The sequence below is a fragment of the Saimiri boliviensis genome, chromosome 10, assembly GCF_048565385.1.
Source record: "Saimiri boliviensis isolate mSaiBol1 chromosome 10, mSaiBol1.pri, whole genome shotgun sequence".
NCBI lineage: Eukaryota > Metazoa > Chordata > Mammalia > Primates > Cebidae > Saimiri > Saimiri boliviensis.
In genome coordinates, this window is record NC_133458.1 from 59,512,953 (window position 1) to 59,533,388 (window position 20,436).

General features: G+C 37.6%; 1 protein-coding gene across 10 annotated transcripts in view; it reads right to left on the minus strand.

Annotated features, from left to right (window-relative positions):
- Positions 1-20,436, minus strand: part of PCLO (piccolo presynaptic cytomatrix protein) — a 412,268-nt gene that overhangs the window by 192,348 nt on the left and 199,484 nt on the right. For 8 of the 10 annotated variants that reach the window (XM_074379334.1, XM_039473004.2, XM_074379335.1 and 5 more), the window contains exons 5-6: positions 10,396-15,478; positions 8,017-10,031 (exon numbers count right to left, since the gene is read on the minus strand). In XM_074379334.1, coding sequence (XP_074235435.1) covers positions 8,017-10,031; positions 10,396-15,478 — 7,098 coding nt within the window. The remainder of the gene's footprint in view (positions 1-8,016; positions 10,032-10,395; positions 15,479-20,436) is intronic. The other 2 variants (XM_074379337.1, XM_074379336.1) reach the window with 2 other exon arrangements.

The window sequence follows — 20,436 nt, forward strand, 5'->3', positions numbered from 1 at the left end:
AAAGTATTGCTTAAATGCATATATGTATATACGTATATGCCTATCAATAATGTGTATGATAATATTAACTATGTTAAAAAGGTGTCAAACAAGTGTTAGAATAAATTGTGATGTCACATATCTTCTATGTCAAAATATACCCCAAATTTTCCAAATGTTTATATTATCATCATTTTAGTTGCTTATTTATTTTTCCTGGTAAAAGCTAATTTAGCATAATATAGAATCCTAAATAATTAGCAATGTGTAGAAATGTAAAGAGATATACAAAAGTGTGGCTGGGTACAGTGGCTCATGCCTGTAATCCCAACACTTTGGGAGGCCAAGGCTGGAGGATCTCTTGAGGTCAGGAGTTCAAGACTAGCCTGGCCAACATGGTGAAACCCCATTTCTGCTAAAAACACAAAAATCAATTGGGCATGGCAGCAGGCGCCTGTAATCCTAGCTATTCAGGAGTCTGAGGTAGGAGAATTACTTGAATCTAGGAGTCGGAGGTTGCAGTCAGCTGAGATTACACCATGTCAATTATAAAGTACACAACTGTTCAAAATAGAAAGGGCAGTGAATTGTTAAGAAATTAATATGAGGAAATATAGGAAACTAATTACTGTTAAATAGTGATCTGGTTTTAAACTGTTTCAGTAATACTCAATGCTCTATTAAGTCAGAACTTTCCCGTGTTAAACTTTCCCGTAGCATATAGGAATATTTAGTGTTACGTTTTTGGCAGAAGTCTTTCAATGAACAGTAAGAATATAATTTCTTATAATCATGTTAATTTGTGTATTTTAAAATGTGGATTCTGGAAGAATAACATAAATGATTTGAATTTTTTCTGAAAATCTTTTCCTTCTGCATAAAAAGTTTTGTTTTGAAATTAATCCTTAGATATTTATTATAGCGAATGGCAATGTTCACTACTGAATACTAAATTGCTGAGTTTAACTTAAAAACTTTCTGGTTTTTACTCATTGACATTTGTATACCTGCGTGCATTTGCTTTAACTGATTTTTAAAATCATATCTTCCCAATTACTAATGACTATGAGTTATTTTACTGCCATTTATTTTGAAAAATATTACAAAATAACACTTCGTATTTTAATTTTAAAACAGTTGGATGTTAAAATGCAATATTTTAATCAAGAAGAAATATCATGAGAAAAACATATTAGCAATGAAGGTGACTTCTATTATTTACAAAGCCAATCTTAATATGTGACTATTTTTTTCTGACATACATAAATGCCACCGTTATAAAAGTTTTAAAGTTAGTTTTAACAGGCTGCTTTCCTATATTGCTTTTCAAAGAGAATAATGAAAAATAACCCCTAATAAATATTACTATTCAAATCACATTTGGCCATCAGAGCCATTATTTCATAAATCATTATACTCTGGAAGAATTGACAGAAATACAATTTCTCAATTTAGGTTATGGAAATTACTTTCAGAAATAGACATTAAAGGGTTCCAAAAATTTTAAAAATAGCTATCAAAACAGCAATCAGTGAAGCAAAGCATATTCTTGTAAAAATCAGCTCATGAATGCCATCTGCTTTGCAATAGGATGCTGGCTTAAATACTAGAACAAAAAGATTTTAATAAGGAGTTTGCCTATTACTAAAAACTTTCTAAAATTGTTAAACAAGTCTAAGGAGATGAAACAACAACAATTAATAGCCTATGTAATTTTAAAACCATATAGAGGTGATAACATTTTACTTGCAAATATTTTTTAGCACAAAATGTAGTGTTTTATTATTGCCAAAATGTGATATTTCTGAAATATACAAACTATTTTTTGATTTAAAAAATCACTAAGAAAATTTTTATACTTTGAGAGATAAATCTTGAAATGAATTAGGTACCTTCTAGCTCTAAACAAATTCTTAGAATTTTCATTGCTTTGCAATAAATAGTGTCACTTTTCTCTTTGACTTTGTAGAAAGCATGCTACATAACCTTCCTGATTGAAGTCATTGATCATCTGGAGGAGGATGTAAATCAGTCTCACTGTGTAGAAGGAAGAGAAAGGGTATGAGGAAGGCATTTGGGAGCTCTGGTTTATGTAATCCTCATAGACATGGTACCAGAGATAATCCACAGACACACACAAAAATACTGTATGGAAATAAATTGAGAAAGTATAGTGTGGTTTATGTAGGAAATGGAAGAACACAGAGGAGACAACAGAAGTAAAAACTGTAAAAGAATAGTGGGGAGATGAATACAATTTTGTTAGCTTTTGCTTTTGTTTTTATTTTTTGTTTCATGTGGGAGTGAGGGATTTATGAATAATGGAAACTGAAAACAATTTGCTGGAAAAAGAGGTCCATTCACTCATTAATTAATCAAGTTAAATTATTATTACAGAGAACCTATTATGAATCAAGTATCTTTCTGCACACTGGGTATATAGCAGTAAGGATATTAAACAAAAATCCTTACCCATAAATTTTGGTTAGAGAGGAAGGACAATAAATAAAATAACAACAAAAAACAGATATAGTCTCTTACATGATGATACATCATATGAAGAATAATAAAGAATGCCATAGAGAGAGACTACTAATTTAAAATTGGTCAGTCAAGGAAGGCCTCATGACTCAGAAAAATAAATTCAAAAATGGCTACCAAGAATAGGAACTGGACATTTTCAGAGAAGCAACATTACATACTCCAAAATGAAAGGTACAGTTACCAAAACATTTGAAAATTATTTCTACCTACCCATAAAGTAAAGCTCTTTAATGATAGCTGGTGACTTTTTACTGAGGAAATACTGATATTTGCCAAATGTCAGTCTTAGAGAATCTGCATTACTGGATATCTACAATTGTCAGGCTTGCTGATGAGAAGATTATAAATGATACTTCATTTAAACATTACAAATAAACCTTTGATCATTCTGATTCTACCCATTTTTAACTCTCTGCCTTACATAAAATATTCTAATTGAAGAAAGGTTCTACTGGCAAATTAATAAAATCCCTCTCCACATGCTACCTTTCATTAAAATTTACATTTCTTCCTGTGATTTTGCTAACATGATGAAAATAGAGTATCACTAAGTCATACCTAGGTACCAAGCTTAAACTCAGAAGAAATGAATTCTGACTATGTTTGTATCTCTTGGGATTTTTTTTTTCCTATGGAGTAAAGTGAAAGACTTAAGGAAACAGGTGGTAATTTTTTTCCATCTTTACTCAGAGTTAAACAATTAAATCTGTAAGAGTAAGTAGGTTACAAGATGAAACTGTCTAGTTACATAAATGTCAACAAAGTTTTATACCAGACTATTAGGGTCTTGAAAAACATCCCAAACAAAATATAATCCATATTTGCCTTTGAACAAACAAAAAGTACAAAATAGGGTTTTGATGTATTTTATGGATCGAATTTTATCTCCTCCAAAAAAATGATACATTGCAGTCTTAACCCTTGATACCTCACAATGTGAACCTATTTGAACATAGGGTTGTTACAGAGGTAATCAAGTTAAAATGAGGTCATTAGTGCAGGTCTTAATCAATATGGTGGTATCCTTACAAAAGGGAAATTTGGAAACAGAGATAGATACATATAGAAGGAATAAATTTCTGTTCTTTAAGCACCCAGTTTGTGGTACTGTGTTATGCGAGGGCTAGCAAACTGATAAAACACATGGGCAAGAACAACAACATGATCCTAGTGGTAGGAAGTCAAGCATGAACCCTGCCTCTCTTATCCAATTCTTTACAGTTTATCACCATGTCTGGAAAAGAGCAATGAATAAGGTAATGAGTGAAAACAAGCAAGAGTTCAATTTTAAAAATGAATAAACCTAACTGATGGATATTTAAACTGGAATTTTAAAAACGGCAGAGGAAAGGCCAAGATTAAAAAAAAAAAAAAAGCCATGGCACTGAATTAGGAAGAAATAATTAGGAAACATTTAATAAGTCTCAGAAGAAACTAATAAAAGGATAAGAACTACAAAGTGTGTAGTCAGGGCCCTAGTACAATAAGGAGCCATCGTAAAATCACTAGACTACTCTGGGACTTGTTCTCTTATCTGTAAGGTGGCTCGACTCGCTAATAGCTAAACACCGTTCAACTTGTATTTAGTGTTTCAGATGCCTATATAAAAATAAAGAAAGTGAAAGTGATACTTTAAACAAAGGATATGTTAACTTAGATTATCCACAAGACTTACTAGGATTTCACTGTCCAAGTATGGCAATGAAAAGATAAGCAGCCAGAGTCTTTTCAATATAAATCTTATCCCATTGCTTCCATGATTATAGTCTTCCCTTTCATACATTTATTCAATAAATGTTGAGCACCTACCACTATTCAGGCATTTAGGACTATAGCAGCAAGAAAAGCAAAATTCCAGCTCTTATAGAGCTTATATTCTACTGGAGAAGAAAGATAATATTTGGCATGGCATGGTGGCTCACATCTGTAATCCCAGCACTTTGGGAGGCCAAGGCAGGTGGATCACAAGGTCAGGAGTTTGAGGCCAGCCTGGCCAACATGGTGAAACCCTGTCTCTACTAAAAATACAAAAGCTTAGCCGGGCTTGGTGGCACGTGCCTATAATCCCAACTACTAGGGAGGCTGAGGTAGGAGAATCGCTTGAATCCAGGAGGCAGAGGTTGCAGTGAGCAGAGATCATGGCATTGCACTCCAGCCTGGGCAACAGGGCAAGACTCCATCTCAAAAAAGAAAGGTAATATTTAATTAAATATATAATGTAATATATTTAATAATATATGCAAATTTAGAAGCAGAAACAGAGATTTGTAGTAAGAAGTAGACTTCCTTAGAGAACAAAATAAGAGTCTCTCCTGGTAAAATTTTAGCAGAAATCTGTACGTAGGAGTGAGTATACACATATCTGGGGAGAGAGAGATCCAGACGTGTGCCCTGGGTGGGGGTGAGTTTGGTACATCCAAAGAACAGCTTGGCCTGTGGTCTGAGCAGAGTGAGGAGGGGAGAAAGTTTGGAGAGTGACCAATGAGGTCATGAAACAATCAGAGATCAGATCATATGCAGCTTTGTTAAGAAATTTCTAATATATTTTAAATCTGATGAGATACTAATAGCGTTTAAACTGTGTTTCAAGAACAGAGTCGGATGTGCATTACAAAATCACTCTAGCTGCTGTTTAGAGAACTGATGGTAGTAAAGGCAAGTGCAGAAGGAGCCCAAGGGCTAAGCACATTGCAAATAAAAGATGATGGTGGCTCTGGTCTATGATCCTCATAGACACAGGAAGTAAGTGATGCAGCAGATTAGATCCCTAGTGACCTGGCCCTCACTCACCTTTCTGGTTGTATTTACAGTAAACCCCTTTCTCCTCCTCTTTGCTTTATGTCTGTTTATAAATCTGAAACTTTGCCCATTTATTCCCTCTAGTTAGAATGACATCCATTTATCTCTTCATGGTCTGGCAGAGGTCTCAATCTTCATGACTCAGACCTCTTCTTTGCAACCTCTCCTGACACTCTCAGGAGAAAGATTGATTCAGAATCTGATAGAGTATAAAACTCATCTTTTACACTATATTATAAGTGTTGCTGTATTGTTTCAGTGACTACTGAGTAGTCTAAGTTTTTTCAGTCTTACTGGTCTGTGAAAATTAATAACCTGCAAATTACTGAGCTAGCCTTCTTAAATTCACATCACTATGAATATCCCTAAGAAAATTATTTTTTTCAATATAGTTAATACTTAGTAACTCACACTTATAATTAAGACATTAATTTATTTAGTTTAAAATAGACTCAAAGTATGTTTAGATATTTGCCTAGAAATTACAAAAATTACATCTTAGACTCATAGTCTCTAGAGTGTTAAAAACATTGCCTGTGTATAAAATGGTCTACCTGTGCATGTAATAAGACAATACCTTTGAGTTTGTATATGATTCTATATTAAAGTGTTCATTTAACTTGACCAACTGAGAAAAGGAACCACTGAATTGTGTTTTGAGGCTCAAAACACCTAGGACTTTTCAGATTCTGGGTATTATCTGTTAATTCTACTCAACTTCCTTTATGATTAGTTTATCAATATTGTTGACATCATCAGTAATACAACCTATACAACCCATTGTATCAACTTCCGAATGGATACATTTCCAAATCCAAAGTGAACACTTTGTGAAGAAAAAATACTGATAACTTGAGACTCTTTGTTAACTGAGTTCATTTGAGTTAAGGGTACAGGGATATATATTATGTAAACAGTCAATATTCCACCTAGAAAGCATATTCTTTCTAATGACAGAAGCCTTCCCTATTACTTTGAAAATACTTCCAAAAATCATATTTCAAAGTTGTTCACATAAGTATTTAAGTGAATTTCTAGGCAAAACCTATAAAAATAAATACCTATATATTATAACTAACTTAAAAATCACTTTTCAATAATATAAATAGATTAAATTCTAGGAACAACACTATGCACAAAATAATTCTCTGTAAACTGGACAAAATCTCAATGCACCAGAGGTTTCCTGATTCTATAGTAATTATCTCTCTCCCTGACATAAAGCAGTTTTATTTTTAGGTTAATCTACTTGAGAAAGAAAAGGAATAATGCAATTCCACTAGAAAACATAAATACATTTATAATTTATTAATATGACTATTGATGTCTATATACCTACAAGTAGACTTACATCATATGTTATGACATACTTTTCATCCCACAGGCAATGTTTAACACTTACAAGTCAGTGGAAATGTAACACTATCTTTAAAAAAACCTACTTAGAAGCTTCAGGGTTCAAAACCTAGACCTAAGGTAATCATGCATTAGGGGAACTTCTAATTTGAACAGAAGTCTTGTTCTAAATTGAGCTGTTGTATCTATCAATCACTGTCTGAACTGTTATGTATATTAGATTTTTCTTAAGTAGGCTATATCTGCTTTTATAGCTGATTATCAACATTTCTTATTCTCTGTGATACAGATCCTCACAGATACATCTGTATATGTTCCTCTCCCTTTGACGCATGCATATATATTTGAAAATAATTTATATTATTCAAATAAACATGTAAAATAACTTTTACTTCTGTAAGCACTAGCACTAAGGGTTACCTGAGTTTAGATTAATAAAGTTGCCAGAAATAAAATAAGCATGAATAAACTATGATGATTTTATTACGTTTTATCTGCTTGCCTCAGAAATGTTCTCTTTTGACCAGTAAATATTCCAAGCCTTTTAACGAAAACATTCTGCTTAAGGAAGAGGAGACTAACCAGATGATCTCTAAGAACCTTCCCACTAAATACCCATGGTCTAAATTTATAGTCACCTTTTGCATTATCTGTTTAACATTTCCTATCATGATAGAAAATGAATATTAATTATGTTTACTTAAATCACAGCTACAATTGATATTTGAGAGATTTTGATATAAGAATAAGACTTTCAATTTCATTGTCTTAAAATAATAAACTCATTTTGTTTAACATAATATGTTTTCTTTCTTTGGAATTTTTTTTTTTTTTTTTTTTTTTTTTTGAGGCTGAGTTTCACTCGTTATCCAGGCTGGAGTGCAATGGCGCGATCTCGGCTCACCGCAACCTCCGCCTCCGCCTCCTGGGTTCAGGCAATTCTCCTGCCTCAGTCTCCCGAGTAGCTGGGATTACAGGCACACGCCACCATGCCCAGCTAATTTTTTGTATTTTTAGTAGAGACGGGGTTTCACCATGTTGACCAGGATGGTCTCGATCTCTTGACCTTGTGATCCACCCGCCTCGGCCTCCCAAAGTGCTGGGATTACAGGCTTGAGCCACCGCGCCCGGCCCTTTCTTTGGTATTTTTAAGTGAATGTATAGTTTTCTACACACACATACACACACACACAGAGTGCAACTTTCTAAGGCAATAACCTTCACTCTAATTTAGTATTATGTTTTTGAGGTACCAGGAGCTTGCCTGCCTCCTAAATGTCTGAAAACACATGATTAACAAATCTCCATTGCCTTCCAACTGAAAAGAATCACTCTTACCGTATAGCCCTCGGTATACTGAAAAGGAGCCCTGGAACTTTCGTCTGCTGTTGGACTCAGAGGCTTGGGGTCAGACATAGAACGCTGCATCATCTTGGCTGTCTTAGGACTTGCTGGGGGAACTTTAGCCATATCTGGATGCAGTACTTTCTGTGGACTTATATCATCAGGGAGGGGTTTTTCATAAGGTACAAAGGCTGATTCTAAGGCTTTGCCTGGTGAAAGTGGTGAGATGGGTGAATAAAGGACTTTGGGGGATTTGGGTGGGGAAGGAGCCAGCTGTACTGTGGAATCTGCTCGGAGGTGAGATGAGTAACCAATCTCTAAAGGTGTTGGGCGTTTCTTGTCTTTGGGTGGAGATGTGGCACTCAGATATTGAGGACTTTGTGTGTCTGAATCTGCTTCTGTTTGACATCCTAAACTGCCCCCTTTGTAAGTCTTTTCAGGTGCTGAAATGTGTTTAATTATTTCTACCTTGGCATCCACTCGTGCCCGTATGGAGGGTGTTCTTATGGTTCCAACTGGTTCAGTTTGCACAGATATCTCTGCTACCGTTTGAACTGCTATGCTGGAGACTTTGGAAAGGGGTTTGGTCTTGTCAGCCTCTGCCATGCTGTCACCATATTTCCCTACACGAGCTTTCCTCCTTGATCTAGTAGGCATATCCCACTCATCCTGATCTTCATCATCAGTTTGGACGCTTGTATCCACACTCTTTTTAGCTCTCCTTCTCCTACTCACATAGCTCCGATCTGTGGCATCTTCGTCGTCCGTTTGTACACCACTGTCCACTATCTTTTTAAAACTTCGGGGATCATCTGCCATATTTTCTCCCATCTCATCATATGGTCCTCGGACTTTGGCTCCAGAACTTCTCTTTTTGGGTTGTTTTTCCTCTTTCACAACAACATCTGTTAGAGGTATTTCTGAAACAGTGCTCAGGATACCAGGTGGGGCAATGTACTGGGTGACACCATCAGACTGAACGGTGTACCATCCTTGGCTCTGTGGTATTTCAATTGCCACAACAGCTGAGGCTGTGGTGGTTGCATCCTCAGCTGCCCAAAACTGACTGCCTTCTGGGGCAGCATACTGACCTTCCAAAATTGCCTGCTCTGTAGTGGTTTGTGGAGAAGCTGTTCCAGAAGGGTCATAGCTATACTGGTAGATCTGGCGAATCTTTTGCTCCTCCAGCTGCTGGTGAAGCTGTTGTTGCAGCTGCTGGATCTGCTCAAGCTGTAACTGTTGCTGAGCTAACGTCTCCTGCCTCATCATGAACTGGGCTTGCCGCTCTTCTTCTTGCTGATAGAGAAGGTGTTGCTTCATAGACTGCAGCTCCTCCAGCTTTTTCTGAACCATGATCTTCTCTTGTTCTCGAAATCTTTGAATTTCCTGACGTTCCCACTCCAATTCCTCAGCAAAGCGCTGTTGCTTAATTTTCTCCAGTTCCAGGAGCTCACGCTCCAAGTCTAGCTGCTGCTGTTGTTTATCTTCTTCAGGGACAATTAAAAGAGCACTTTCATCTCCCACCACTTCAGGAAACACTTCGGATGCTGTGGTTAAAGTGGGAACAGAGTCGACTGTCTCAGCAGTAAGAGATTCCATAGTAATAGTTTGCAAACTGGCACTGATATCAATACTAGTTACTGCAATGTCCGTTTCGGATGCACCTGTTGTTATAAAATATGATCTAGGCATTGGCTGGCTATGGTGAAGGGCGGATAATGAAGTCACAGCATCAGTTGTATGAATACCAGACAAATCCCTCACTGTGGTGCTGAAAATGGAGCCAGGTTGCGTGGTTATAGCAAACGTAGAAGGTGTCGGAGTTGCTACTGAAGAATAGACAACACCATTAGATGACCTCAAAACACTCCCCACACAATACTGGGGTCCTGGCGGTGGTGTCATCCTTGCTGTGGAATACTGTGGGGTACTAATCCCAACTCCTGAAATGACTTGTCGTGTTTCTGGATATGGACCTGTAGTCTTGCTTGAATAATCCATTACCTCACCTGAAATACAGGGCAGAGTTATAGTCCAGTTCCCAGAATGAATGATGCTTTTTGAGTCTGAAAGCCCTCTCATCTTGATGAACATAATGAACGAGACTGCATGCAAATCCACAGGTTAACCTAATTAAACGCAGAATAAAAGCAATGTTGGACATGCAGGCGCATGCAGGTGATTTTGAGCAGAACAAATTTTAAAAAATGAAGAAACAAAAGCGCACATGTACTCCAAAATATGTTGCTAAAACATCCAAAGAAAGAGAAAAAGGAACGAAACTGGAAAAGGAGCCACATTCTTATCCTGAAATGAGATGAGGAACACCATAATGATATTTCAAGGAAAGGTCTGCCGCCGTATCATACTGACCTGTAGTAATTCTCCCTGAAGTCAGATCTACTGCTGTAACAGCTCCTTCAGTATAATCAAAAGCATTCTTACTTTTATAGAAAAAATGTCCAGCTTCTGCTAAATTTGTGTCCGACATGGAAGGCTTCATTCCCCCAATCCCTCTATAACCATATGGCCCTGATCGATCATACTGATAGTGGTCATCCCTGTAACCAAAACGATCCTCAGGAAGAGTAGTTGCAGGCTGCTGTGCTGTGCAGCTCCTTCCAAATGGCAATTTATAAACCACATCACAGCACACAGCTCTTCTTCCTGCAGTCAAATCAACAGGTTTTTCGTCATCTTCGATTATTTTGGTCATCACACTTGAAGTAGATTCATCCACTGTTACAACTGTTCTATGAGATTTGGTCGTGCTGAGATCCACTACTTCCCCATCAGTGATCCCCTGGGATATGGTGCTATCAGCCCATCCATTTGTGACACCAACAGGAGGCACAGTGACAGGTTTTGTAATAGCCGATGTCATTGCATGTGCTGGAGTACCTAGAGATAAGTTGATTGGCGCTTCTTCCCTAGCTGTAGGAAAGACCTGGTCACTTGGTATCCTATATGGGGGCTCAGCATGCTTTGATGTTGTAAGTTGGAGAGGTGTTGCCACTGCATGTTGTACACCCACTAAGCTTTCTGTGCCTGGAGTGTAACTTGCACTAGCTGTGCATGTGACAAAGGTCACTGTCTCAGCGGCCAGAGATATAGGAGTCACTACTGATGACGTTGCACTAAGATTTATAATAGAGGGTTGGACAGCACTAATTTGTTTCCCATAAAGTTCATTTGTTGTGATCTGTCTTTTCACATCCATTGCAGAAGTAGAAAGATCTATACATTTTTCAGTTGTTTTAACTTCTACTTTTGGCAATGTACGCAAATCAATTACATCACCAACAAGTTGCAGTTTTCCATCTTCTTTATACTGAGGCTTCTCTAAATGTAGGTTATCTGGAGCAAGAGGCTCTGGAGGAATTGTTATGGAAATGCTGCTGAGATCAACACTAGGAGTTGTACCTCTGGTGGCTGAAACCTCAGCCTTGGAAACTTCAGTTGTGAGAAACTGTGCAACTGACATAGGGGCTGCTTGAAATGAAGAAGGTGCTGTGACAGGGGTAGCAGAAAATGTCTGCAAAGCTCCAGAGATGTACAGGGTCTGTTCTGAAGAACTTGGAATTTCTACAGCTGTCACAGGAGGAACTACAGAAAACACCGGTTCAACAGAAACCAGATCTTTGGGTGGTGATCCCAAGGGCCAACTGGTAATCACTTGACTAGCTGAAGAATCTGTTGGAGTCCCAGGTTCGGATGGCAATGTAATAACTACATACGTTTCCGTGAGGGATTTGGAAAATCTTGGTGAGGACTTGTTGGAGTGTGGGGAAAGTGGGGAGGTAGGGGAAGGCAATTTATAATCTGCTGAGGTCACTAAATTTAAGGTCATACTTGAAGTTAAAGATAGACCTGTTGGTTTGGGAGGTGTATCTGTTTGTTTTTGTGTAGTTGTTGGAAGCTGAGGAATCACTGGCTTGGGAGCGATTGGAGGTTTGCTTGGCTCCGGCCTATGGGTAAATACAAGTCCAGATGGAATTGAAGATGGCTTAGGAGGAACAGGAGGAGGTGCAGTGGTACCCATTCTTGTTACAGGTAGTCCATTACTTCTCAGAATAGCTGTGGTCTCTATAGTAGTAACAGCATCAAATAGAGGTGTAGCTGTAGTCACTGGAGCTGTAACTGTTAACTTTTTTTTAGGATGAATAGTTGGTTTAGGTGAAGTTGGTGGAGGAAGTGGTGGGGGAGGAGGGGGTGGTGGGGGAGGAGGAGGGGGAGGTGGAGGGGGAGGAGGTGGAGGAGGTTGAGCTGATATGTCCAAAGAAGAACTTCTCAGGAATGGGCGAGGTTTAGTTGGAAGAGAGGGGACAGAAGGACTGCCAGATGGTAACTGAGATGCAGGTTTTTCCTGACCAAAGGCTTCTCCAGATGTAAAGTACGTAGTTGAAAGCTGCTCTTTCACTGGAAGGGCTATTACAGAGGAAGGTGGTTGATCAAACACCGTTTTGGATAAGCTAGTTTTTGTTAGTTCAGCCTCCAACTCCTTTTTATCTCTGTAAGCTTCCAAAACTTCCAGAATGATTCCATTCCCAGTTTCCTTCTTGGCTTTCTTTACTGGGTCCTTTTCAGACATAGGTAAGTCAGTAGAAATAGTGTCAGCAGCTGGTCCCTCAGGTTTAGGTCCTACAGATTCTACGATAGAAGGTACCGTATCAGATAAAGAAGTAACAACATGATCAGCACCAGCTCTGCCTTCTGGTGTGGTAGTCCGATCTAAAGACACACTTATTTCTTCTGGATAGTCTATAATGCTGCCTGGAAAATAAGTTGATGAAGAAACTTCCTCAGAATCTTCAAATTTAGTTATTATGTCCACTGGCTCTGTATAAACTGTGGTTATGCTATCCAGGGTAGTAATAGGTGAGGAGCTATCAGTGGTACAGACGGAAGAAACAGATGATGTGAGAGAAGGTGTGTCAGAGGGTGGGACAGACGTAGCACTTTCTGAAGGCTCTGAATAGGTCAAAATCAGTGATTCATGGGCAATTATCTCTTGAATTTCTCTTGTATAATTGGTTACATATTCATCCTCAATTTCTTCTGTTGAAAAATGTTGGGTTATTTTAACATCTGGGATAGAGAGTGTTGCACTGCTGGTTGAATCTGTAAGAGACGCTCCTGAGAGAACACTTGATGTCAAAGACGCATCGGGCATTCTATCAAAGTCCAAGGTGGACTCTGTCATATCCTCACCGATGGGGGGTTGGGTTGGGCTGGATCCAGGTGTTAACTGCATCTGTTGCCTCTTCATAAGTTCTTCATAGGCAGCATCAGCATCTAGTAGCTTTTTTTCTTCTGCTATAGAAGTTACCATAGCACCCAGATCCACTATCTCATGGCTTTCTGGGATGATAAAAGAGCTTGAAACAATATCTTCTTGAGGCACAACAGAATGTAAGCTTTCTAACTCATAAAATTCTTTCTGGAGGTCTGTAATTTTCTGCATCGGATCTTCATAAAGCTGTTCCGAAAGTCTTATCTTTTGCTCTCTTCCTCTCTGCTGCATAAATCCATTTTCTTCTTCTTGCCTTGTTAGCAGACTGCCATCTACTGATCCATTGTACGTGTCTTCGACTAAAGATTCGTAAATATAATCCTCTATTAGCATCCCACCATACAAAGGCTCTTTTTCAAACACTTCATCTCGTTCATTTGCAGCTGGAAAAGCTTTATATTTGTGTGTTTTATGCATCATTTCTTCATATATCTCCTCAGCACTTTTTAACGCCTTTTGGCTACCTTCTTTCTGCATAACAGATTGCTCATCTGTTGGTGAGTATAATGACACAGCTGTGGGCAATTTATAAACTTTTTGTACTTCTATTATTTTTTCTGGGCTTATTTCAAAGCCTTCTGGGTCTGATTCTATGCTAGGTGAATATTCAGAACAAGAAGATCTATGGAGCTCCTCCATTTCTGCGGCCTGACGTAACTCTTCTGTTGGAGATGCATCTTCAATAGGAGAGAGATTACTAGGTGGTGTCTTTGGTCTTTCCCTTCTTCTCTGAGCTCGAAGTTCATCTTTGTCTTTCTTTGATTTTTTACTAGAACTCTTTCTTTGTTGCTGTTCTATTTCCCTCTGCTTTTCTTGCTCCTTTAATAATTCTTCCTCCTCTCTCAATTCTTCTTCCTCTGAAGAATCTTCAATAGTAGGCAAAAGAGGGCCGTGTGATCTGTGCCGAGCTTTGCGTTGCTGTTTGCTCTCTCCTTTTTTGTGACTCGGGCTACTGTCACTGTCCTCATCAAGTGATGACACTGATGTAGGGGATGTGCCAGGAGTAAAGCTGGACGCATGAAGACTAGAAGATCCCTCTCCCCTTGACCTATCTTCAGGTGAGTCTGTCAGGCTTTCCATTTCTAATTCTGGCTCTTCATCAAAAAACAAAGCTGTTTTTTTCTGCGATGGCTCTGCAGAATATTTATCTGCTATTGTACTATTGAGCTCAATTGTTTTAAATCGGCGTAGCCCTCCTCCTCCAGCAATTACAAGTTCTTCACTTTCCTGACTTTTAGTTTCTCTGTATTTAAGTTCAGGACTTTCATCATATGCTTCATCATCTTCATCATGCCATGAGTGACGTCTTCCTGCATCATCATCAATGCTTGTGCTACTTTTTCGAGTCAATCGTCTGTGTTTCCCTGCTGCTATTTTGGCTTTTCCCTTTGTTTCTTCCTTCTTCTGGCTCTCAGTACTACTACTAATCTCTTTGAGCTGGTTCCTGATGAACTCATCGTCTTCAGAACCTGAAGCATCTTCATCAGCACTCATTTCTATGATTTGTTTTCGAATGAAATCCTCCTCTTCCCCTGATCCTTGGCTGTCTTCCTGTTTATACTCATCACTGCTTGATGAGCCAACACTAGTTCTTCGTTTTCTTTGTGGAACAGGTGAGTTTTCACTTTCACTACTGTCTTCAACAGAATCATAAGGCTCTCTTCTAGTAGTTACATCATCAACAAACTCAGACTTTTCTTTATGGTCCTTACTGGAAGGAATACCTTGTTGGCTATCTTTTTTAAATGTGTCTTTCCTTTCTTCTTGACTCTCTTTGATCCCCTCTTCTGAAACAGTAATTTCCAAGGTTTCAGATAAAATCTGTGTTTTCTGACGGTCTTTAGGCTGTTCTGAAGAAACCTCATGGGGTTGTGTTTTCTTTTCTGACTTTTCATCAACAAGTGTACTTGCTTGAGCTTCTAAAATGGATAGGACTGTACTTTCTAACTTAGCCAAATCTGAGGGGCTGGAAGGGCTGCTTTCTTGTGAAAAAGAGTCCTTTTTGAGTCCCTTGAGAATATCCTTTTCATCAGTTGGAATAAGACTTGGAATTTCACCAAGTGAGCTTGATATTCCATCAGAAGAATATCCTGTGTCACTCAGACCTTGGGGGCTTTTAGGCTGCTGAGAACTCGAGGTGTCTGATTTGTCATCTTCCTTTTCCTAAGCAGGGAGATAAAGACACAGGAAAACTTAACATGGTTAAACTAAAAACATGGCCTCTCCATTACTCCCAAATTACTATCAGGAACTAAAAAATAACTTTGAAAATTTTTTTTCAACCATATGTCAGTATTTTTTTTTAAACTGCATGAGAAAAAAAGTGTTGATATCTGTTGATTAAGGCTAGTTTCCATTTGAACTAAATTTCATTAAATGTCAACTCTGAATGACATTTGATCTTCTTTCATAAATACTCTACCCTTTCACATTTCAGTGTCGTTTTCCCTCAAAAATACGATGATTTTTCTCAATAAATATGCTTTCGGATAAAGTTTATAAATTGTGATGAAGATGTTTAATGCTAAATTTTATATTAATGTAATTTATACTTTTGGATTATGAGGTCTGGGAAAGTTCAAGAAAGTATCAGACGATGAGCTTTGTGCCTGGCTACAAGTTGTATGGGATGTTGGAGAATTTACCGAACCAAAAAAAGCAAGTAACATGCCATAATAACATATGTGCTATGTACCAGAAATAATTTTGTTATCATTCTTGTCAAATGATTTAAACAAGGCACAGGTTTTAACAGACATTTTGAAAATTATGAATCACTATATATACTTGCTATTGTTGTTAATATTATTACTCTATAGTATTTGGAATGAATGTTTAGAAATTATGTACTTTGAAAACGTTATGCAATCATTGGTCCGACTCATCAGTTCAATTAAAGAGAAATATCCAGCTATTATTTTTGTAGAGTTGTTCATCACATTTATCTTCAGCATCACAACTCAAAAGTGTTTCACTAATATCACTTACAAATATCTTCTGACTTTGAAATCTTGTTTTATCTTCAAAAGCAGCTTCCTTAAACAATAAATAGCTTTTGTGAATGGGAGCATGGGCTTTTCAGAGATCTCGGACCCTTAGAGACATGCCACAGCCTTGAACTTGTCACCTTTCTTGGGCTATGATGATGCCATGACTACAACTTAAGTTCAAAAATCAGAGATCCCTTAAATAAAAATTAAACATAGAGACTTGTTGCATTCAGACTTTTTTGTTCATTAAAAATATATATGAACAGAACGAAACTGATTCAGTTAGTTGCCCTGTTTGAAGAAGAGTGTCACGATAGTCTCACAGCCTATGGAAAGGAGGGGTTAGGAAAACAGCTGTCTAAAAATTATAGTTTTATATAATGGATTCTGAAGGTTCTACTAATATTTTCCAGAAAATATTAGGACCAGAAATATAAAATGTAACAAAGAAAATTAAGTGATATTAGACAGAAAATTAATACACATAAATATCAAAATACCAGTCCTGCAATCTCCCTTATGTGCCTTCTCCTTGTGTTCATGCTTTTCTTCTTCACTAAGAACTATGTCCTACCCACTCATTCCTCCTCCCACTCACTGCCTGGTCTCCTCCCTCCACACTCCTCACAGGATTTCATCATCATTTACCAGTGGTGGTAATGCTGCAATGATTTTTCTTGCCTGAATGATTCTTGCATATTTTGAAGTGGCAAGTCTGCAAAGTGTATACTCTCCAGTCTTTTTTTTCCTTTTCCTTCCAATAACCCCCTGCCATTTATTGAGCTGCAGACCAGTCAGTGAGAGGCAGTGAGGAACAGAGCCCCATTTGGATCTCTTCTCATAGTAGTATATCTTGAGGCCTTCACTAGTAGTGGAGAATGTGCCAAGACATATCTACACTGGGTTGGTTTTGCTCTTTTCAAAAATGCCTTCCATACTGAAGGCAAACAAAATTTTTTGAATACTATTGAAGGTAAGAATTGAATTCTAGATAACATATAAAACTGTGCAAAGGTGAACTCCCATTCACAATTGCTACAAAGAGAATAAAATATCTAGGAATACAACTAAGAAGGGACGTGAAGGACCTCTTCAAGGAGAACTACAAACCCCTGCTCAACAAATAAGAGAGGACACAAACAGATGGAAAAACATTCCATGCTCATGGTTAGAAAGAATCAATATCGTGAAAATGGCCATACTGCCCAAAGTAATTTATAGATTCAATGCTATCCCCATCAAGCTACCACTGAACTATCACACAACTGGAAAAAATCACCTTAAACTTCATATGGAACCAAAAAAGAGCCCGCATAGCCAAGACAATCCTAAGCAAAAAAAATAAAAAAATAAATAAATAAAAGCTAGAGGCATTAAGCTGGAGGCTTCAAACTATACTACAAGGCTGCAGTAATCAAAACAGCATGGTACTGGTACCAAAACAGAGATACAGTTCAATGGAACAGAACAGAGGCCTCAAAGGCAACGCCAAACATCTACAACCATCTGATCTTTGACAAAACTGACAAAAGCAATGGGGAAAGGATTCCCTATTTAATAAATGGTGTTGGGAAAACTGGCTAGCCAAGTGCAGAAAGCTGAAACTGGACTCCTTCTTAATACCTTATACAAAAATTAACTCCAGATGGATTAAAGACTTAAACATAAGACCTAACACCACAAAAACCCTAGAAGAAAACCTAGGCAATATCGTTTAGGACATAGGCATAGGCAAGGACTTCGTGACTAAAACACCAAAAGCACTGGCAACAAAAGCCAAAATAGACAAATGGGATCTAATTAAACTTAAGAGCTTCTGCACAGTAAAAAAAAAAACAATCATTAGAGTGAACTGGCAACCAACAGAATGGGAAAAAATCTTTGCAAGCTACCTACTTGACAAAGGGCTAATATCCAGAATTTACAAAGAACTGAAACAAATTTACAAGAAAAAAATAATCCCATCAAAGAGTGAGTGAAGGATATGAACAGACACTTTTCAAAAGAAGACATTCATCCAGTCAACAAACATGAAAAAATGCTCATCATCACTGGTCATTAGAGAAATACGAATCAAAACCACATTGAGATAATATCTCATGCCAGTTAGAATGGCAATCATTAAAAAATCCTGTGATAACAGATGCTGGAGAGGATGTGGAGAAATAGGAACACTTTTACACTGTTGGTGGGAGTGTAAATTATTGCAATCATTGTAGAAGACAGAGTAACAATTCCTCAAGGATCTAGAACTAGATCCATTTGACCCAGCAATCCCATTACTGGGTACATACCCAAAGGATTATAAATCATTCTACTATAAAGACACATCAGATGTATGTTCACTGTAGCACTGTATTTGCATTTACAACAGCAAAGACATGGAACCAACCCAAATGCCCTCAAGGATAGACTGCATAAAGAAAATGTGGCACATATACACCGTGCAATACTATGCAGCCATAAAAAAGGATGAGTTCATGTCCTTTGCAGGGACATAAATGAAGATGGAAACCATCATTTTCAGCAAACTGACGTAAAAACAGAAAACCAAACACTGCATGTTCTCACTTGCAAGTGGGTGTTGAATAACGAGAAAATATGGACACAGGGAGGGAAACATCACACACTGGGGCCTGTTGGGGGGCAGGAGGGCTAAAGAAGGGATAGCAGGGAGTGGGGGTATTGGGGAAGAATAACATTAGGATAAATACCTAATGTAGGCAATGGGGGGTTGGATGTAGCAAACCACCATAGCATCTGTATTACCTATGTAACAGTTCTGCACAACCCGCACATGTACCCCAGAACTTAAAGTATAATAAAAATAAAAAATACTTTTCAGGAAAAACAAACTGAGGAAAGAAAAGATGCAGTGTTAATTTTTTGTTTAATTTTCCCAAAGCCATTTATTTTGATGGTCTGAAATTAAACAATGAATGTAAATTTTCAGTAATTTATATAAAGTTTACATTAATGCAGATTACTGATCTGAGTGTTTGAAATACTCCAAACAAAATTAAGCCAATCAAATTAAGTGGACCTGGAGTGAAAGATCGGCTGCTGTCACCTAAGCACTATAATATGGGAGTCCTTCTCACTAGAGAAACCTGATTATTTTTTATCCTTTCTGATTATGCCGCAATATATTGTCTATGTGTTACTTGAATACTAACCCTCAGATCATTTTAACCAGAAATAAAAGTCCTTGCTAAAGAATGTCCCAAGTTTGGTTTCTATGGGGATTGTATTTTAGTATATTATACCAAATAAAGATTTAAACAGTATTCTGTTTATGTATATAAGTAAAAATAAAATTCTACAGCAATATGACTTTTAAAATATTAAACTACAAATTTAAAAATGTGTATGTAAATTTCAAATTGTTATATTTCAGGATTTATTTTAATGCTATTCAACAAGCACATTTTGAAAGACAGCATTGAGGCTGGGCATGATGGCTTACACCTGTAATCCCAGCAGTCTGGGAGGCCAAGGCTGGTGGATCACAAGGTCAAGAGATCGAGACCATTCTGGTCAATGTGGTAAAAGCCTGTCTCTACTAAAAATACAAAAATTAGCAGGGTGTGGTGGCACATGCCTGTAGTCCCAACTACTCGGGAGGTTGAGGCAGGAGAATCACATGAACCCAGGAGGTGGAGGTTTAGTGAGCCGAGACTGCGCCACTGCACTCCAGCCTGGTGACAGAGTGAGACTTTGTCTCAAATAAAAAAAAAAAAGAAAGATAGGAATGAAGTGACAAAATGATGTGCCAACAAAGAAATGAATGACACAAATGACAACTAAATTAATGAATAAATAATACACATACATAGAGTAAAATATTATACCAAGTGTTTGACATAGCAGTAAGAGTTGCTAAGAGAGATAGATAATTACAATAATGAAAAGCCAGTATGCTAAAAGTGTCATAGGAAAAAATATCTTCTGCAGTGGGTGAGAGTGTAGTCTTTATAATCAGAGCTGGACTATAATTCTGGTTCTTTTGCCTTTCAGCTATGTGACCTTGGGCATGGAAATTCAGTTTCCCCATCTTTACTAAAGCTATCATAATATTAACCTTATTAATAGTTGTATAAATAAGAAAGTACTTAACACAGCAGCCAGAAT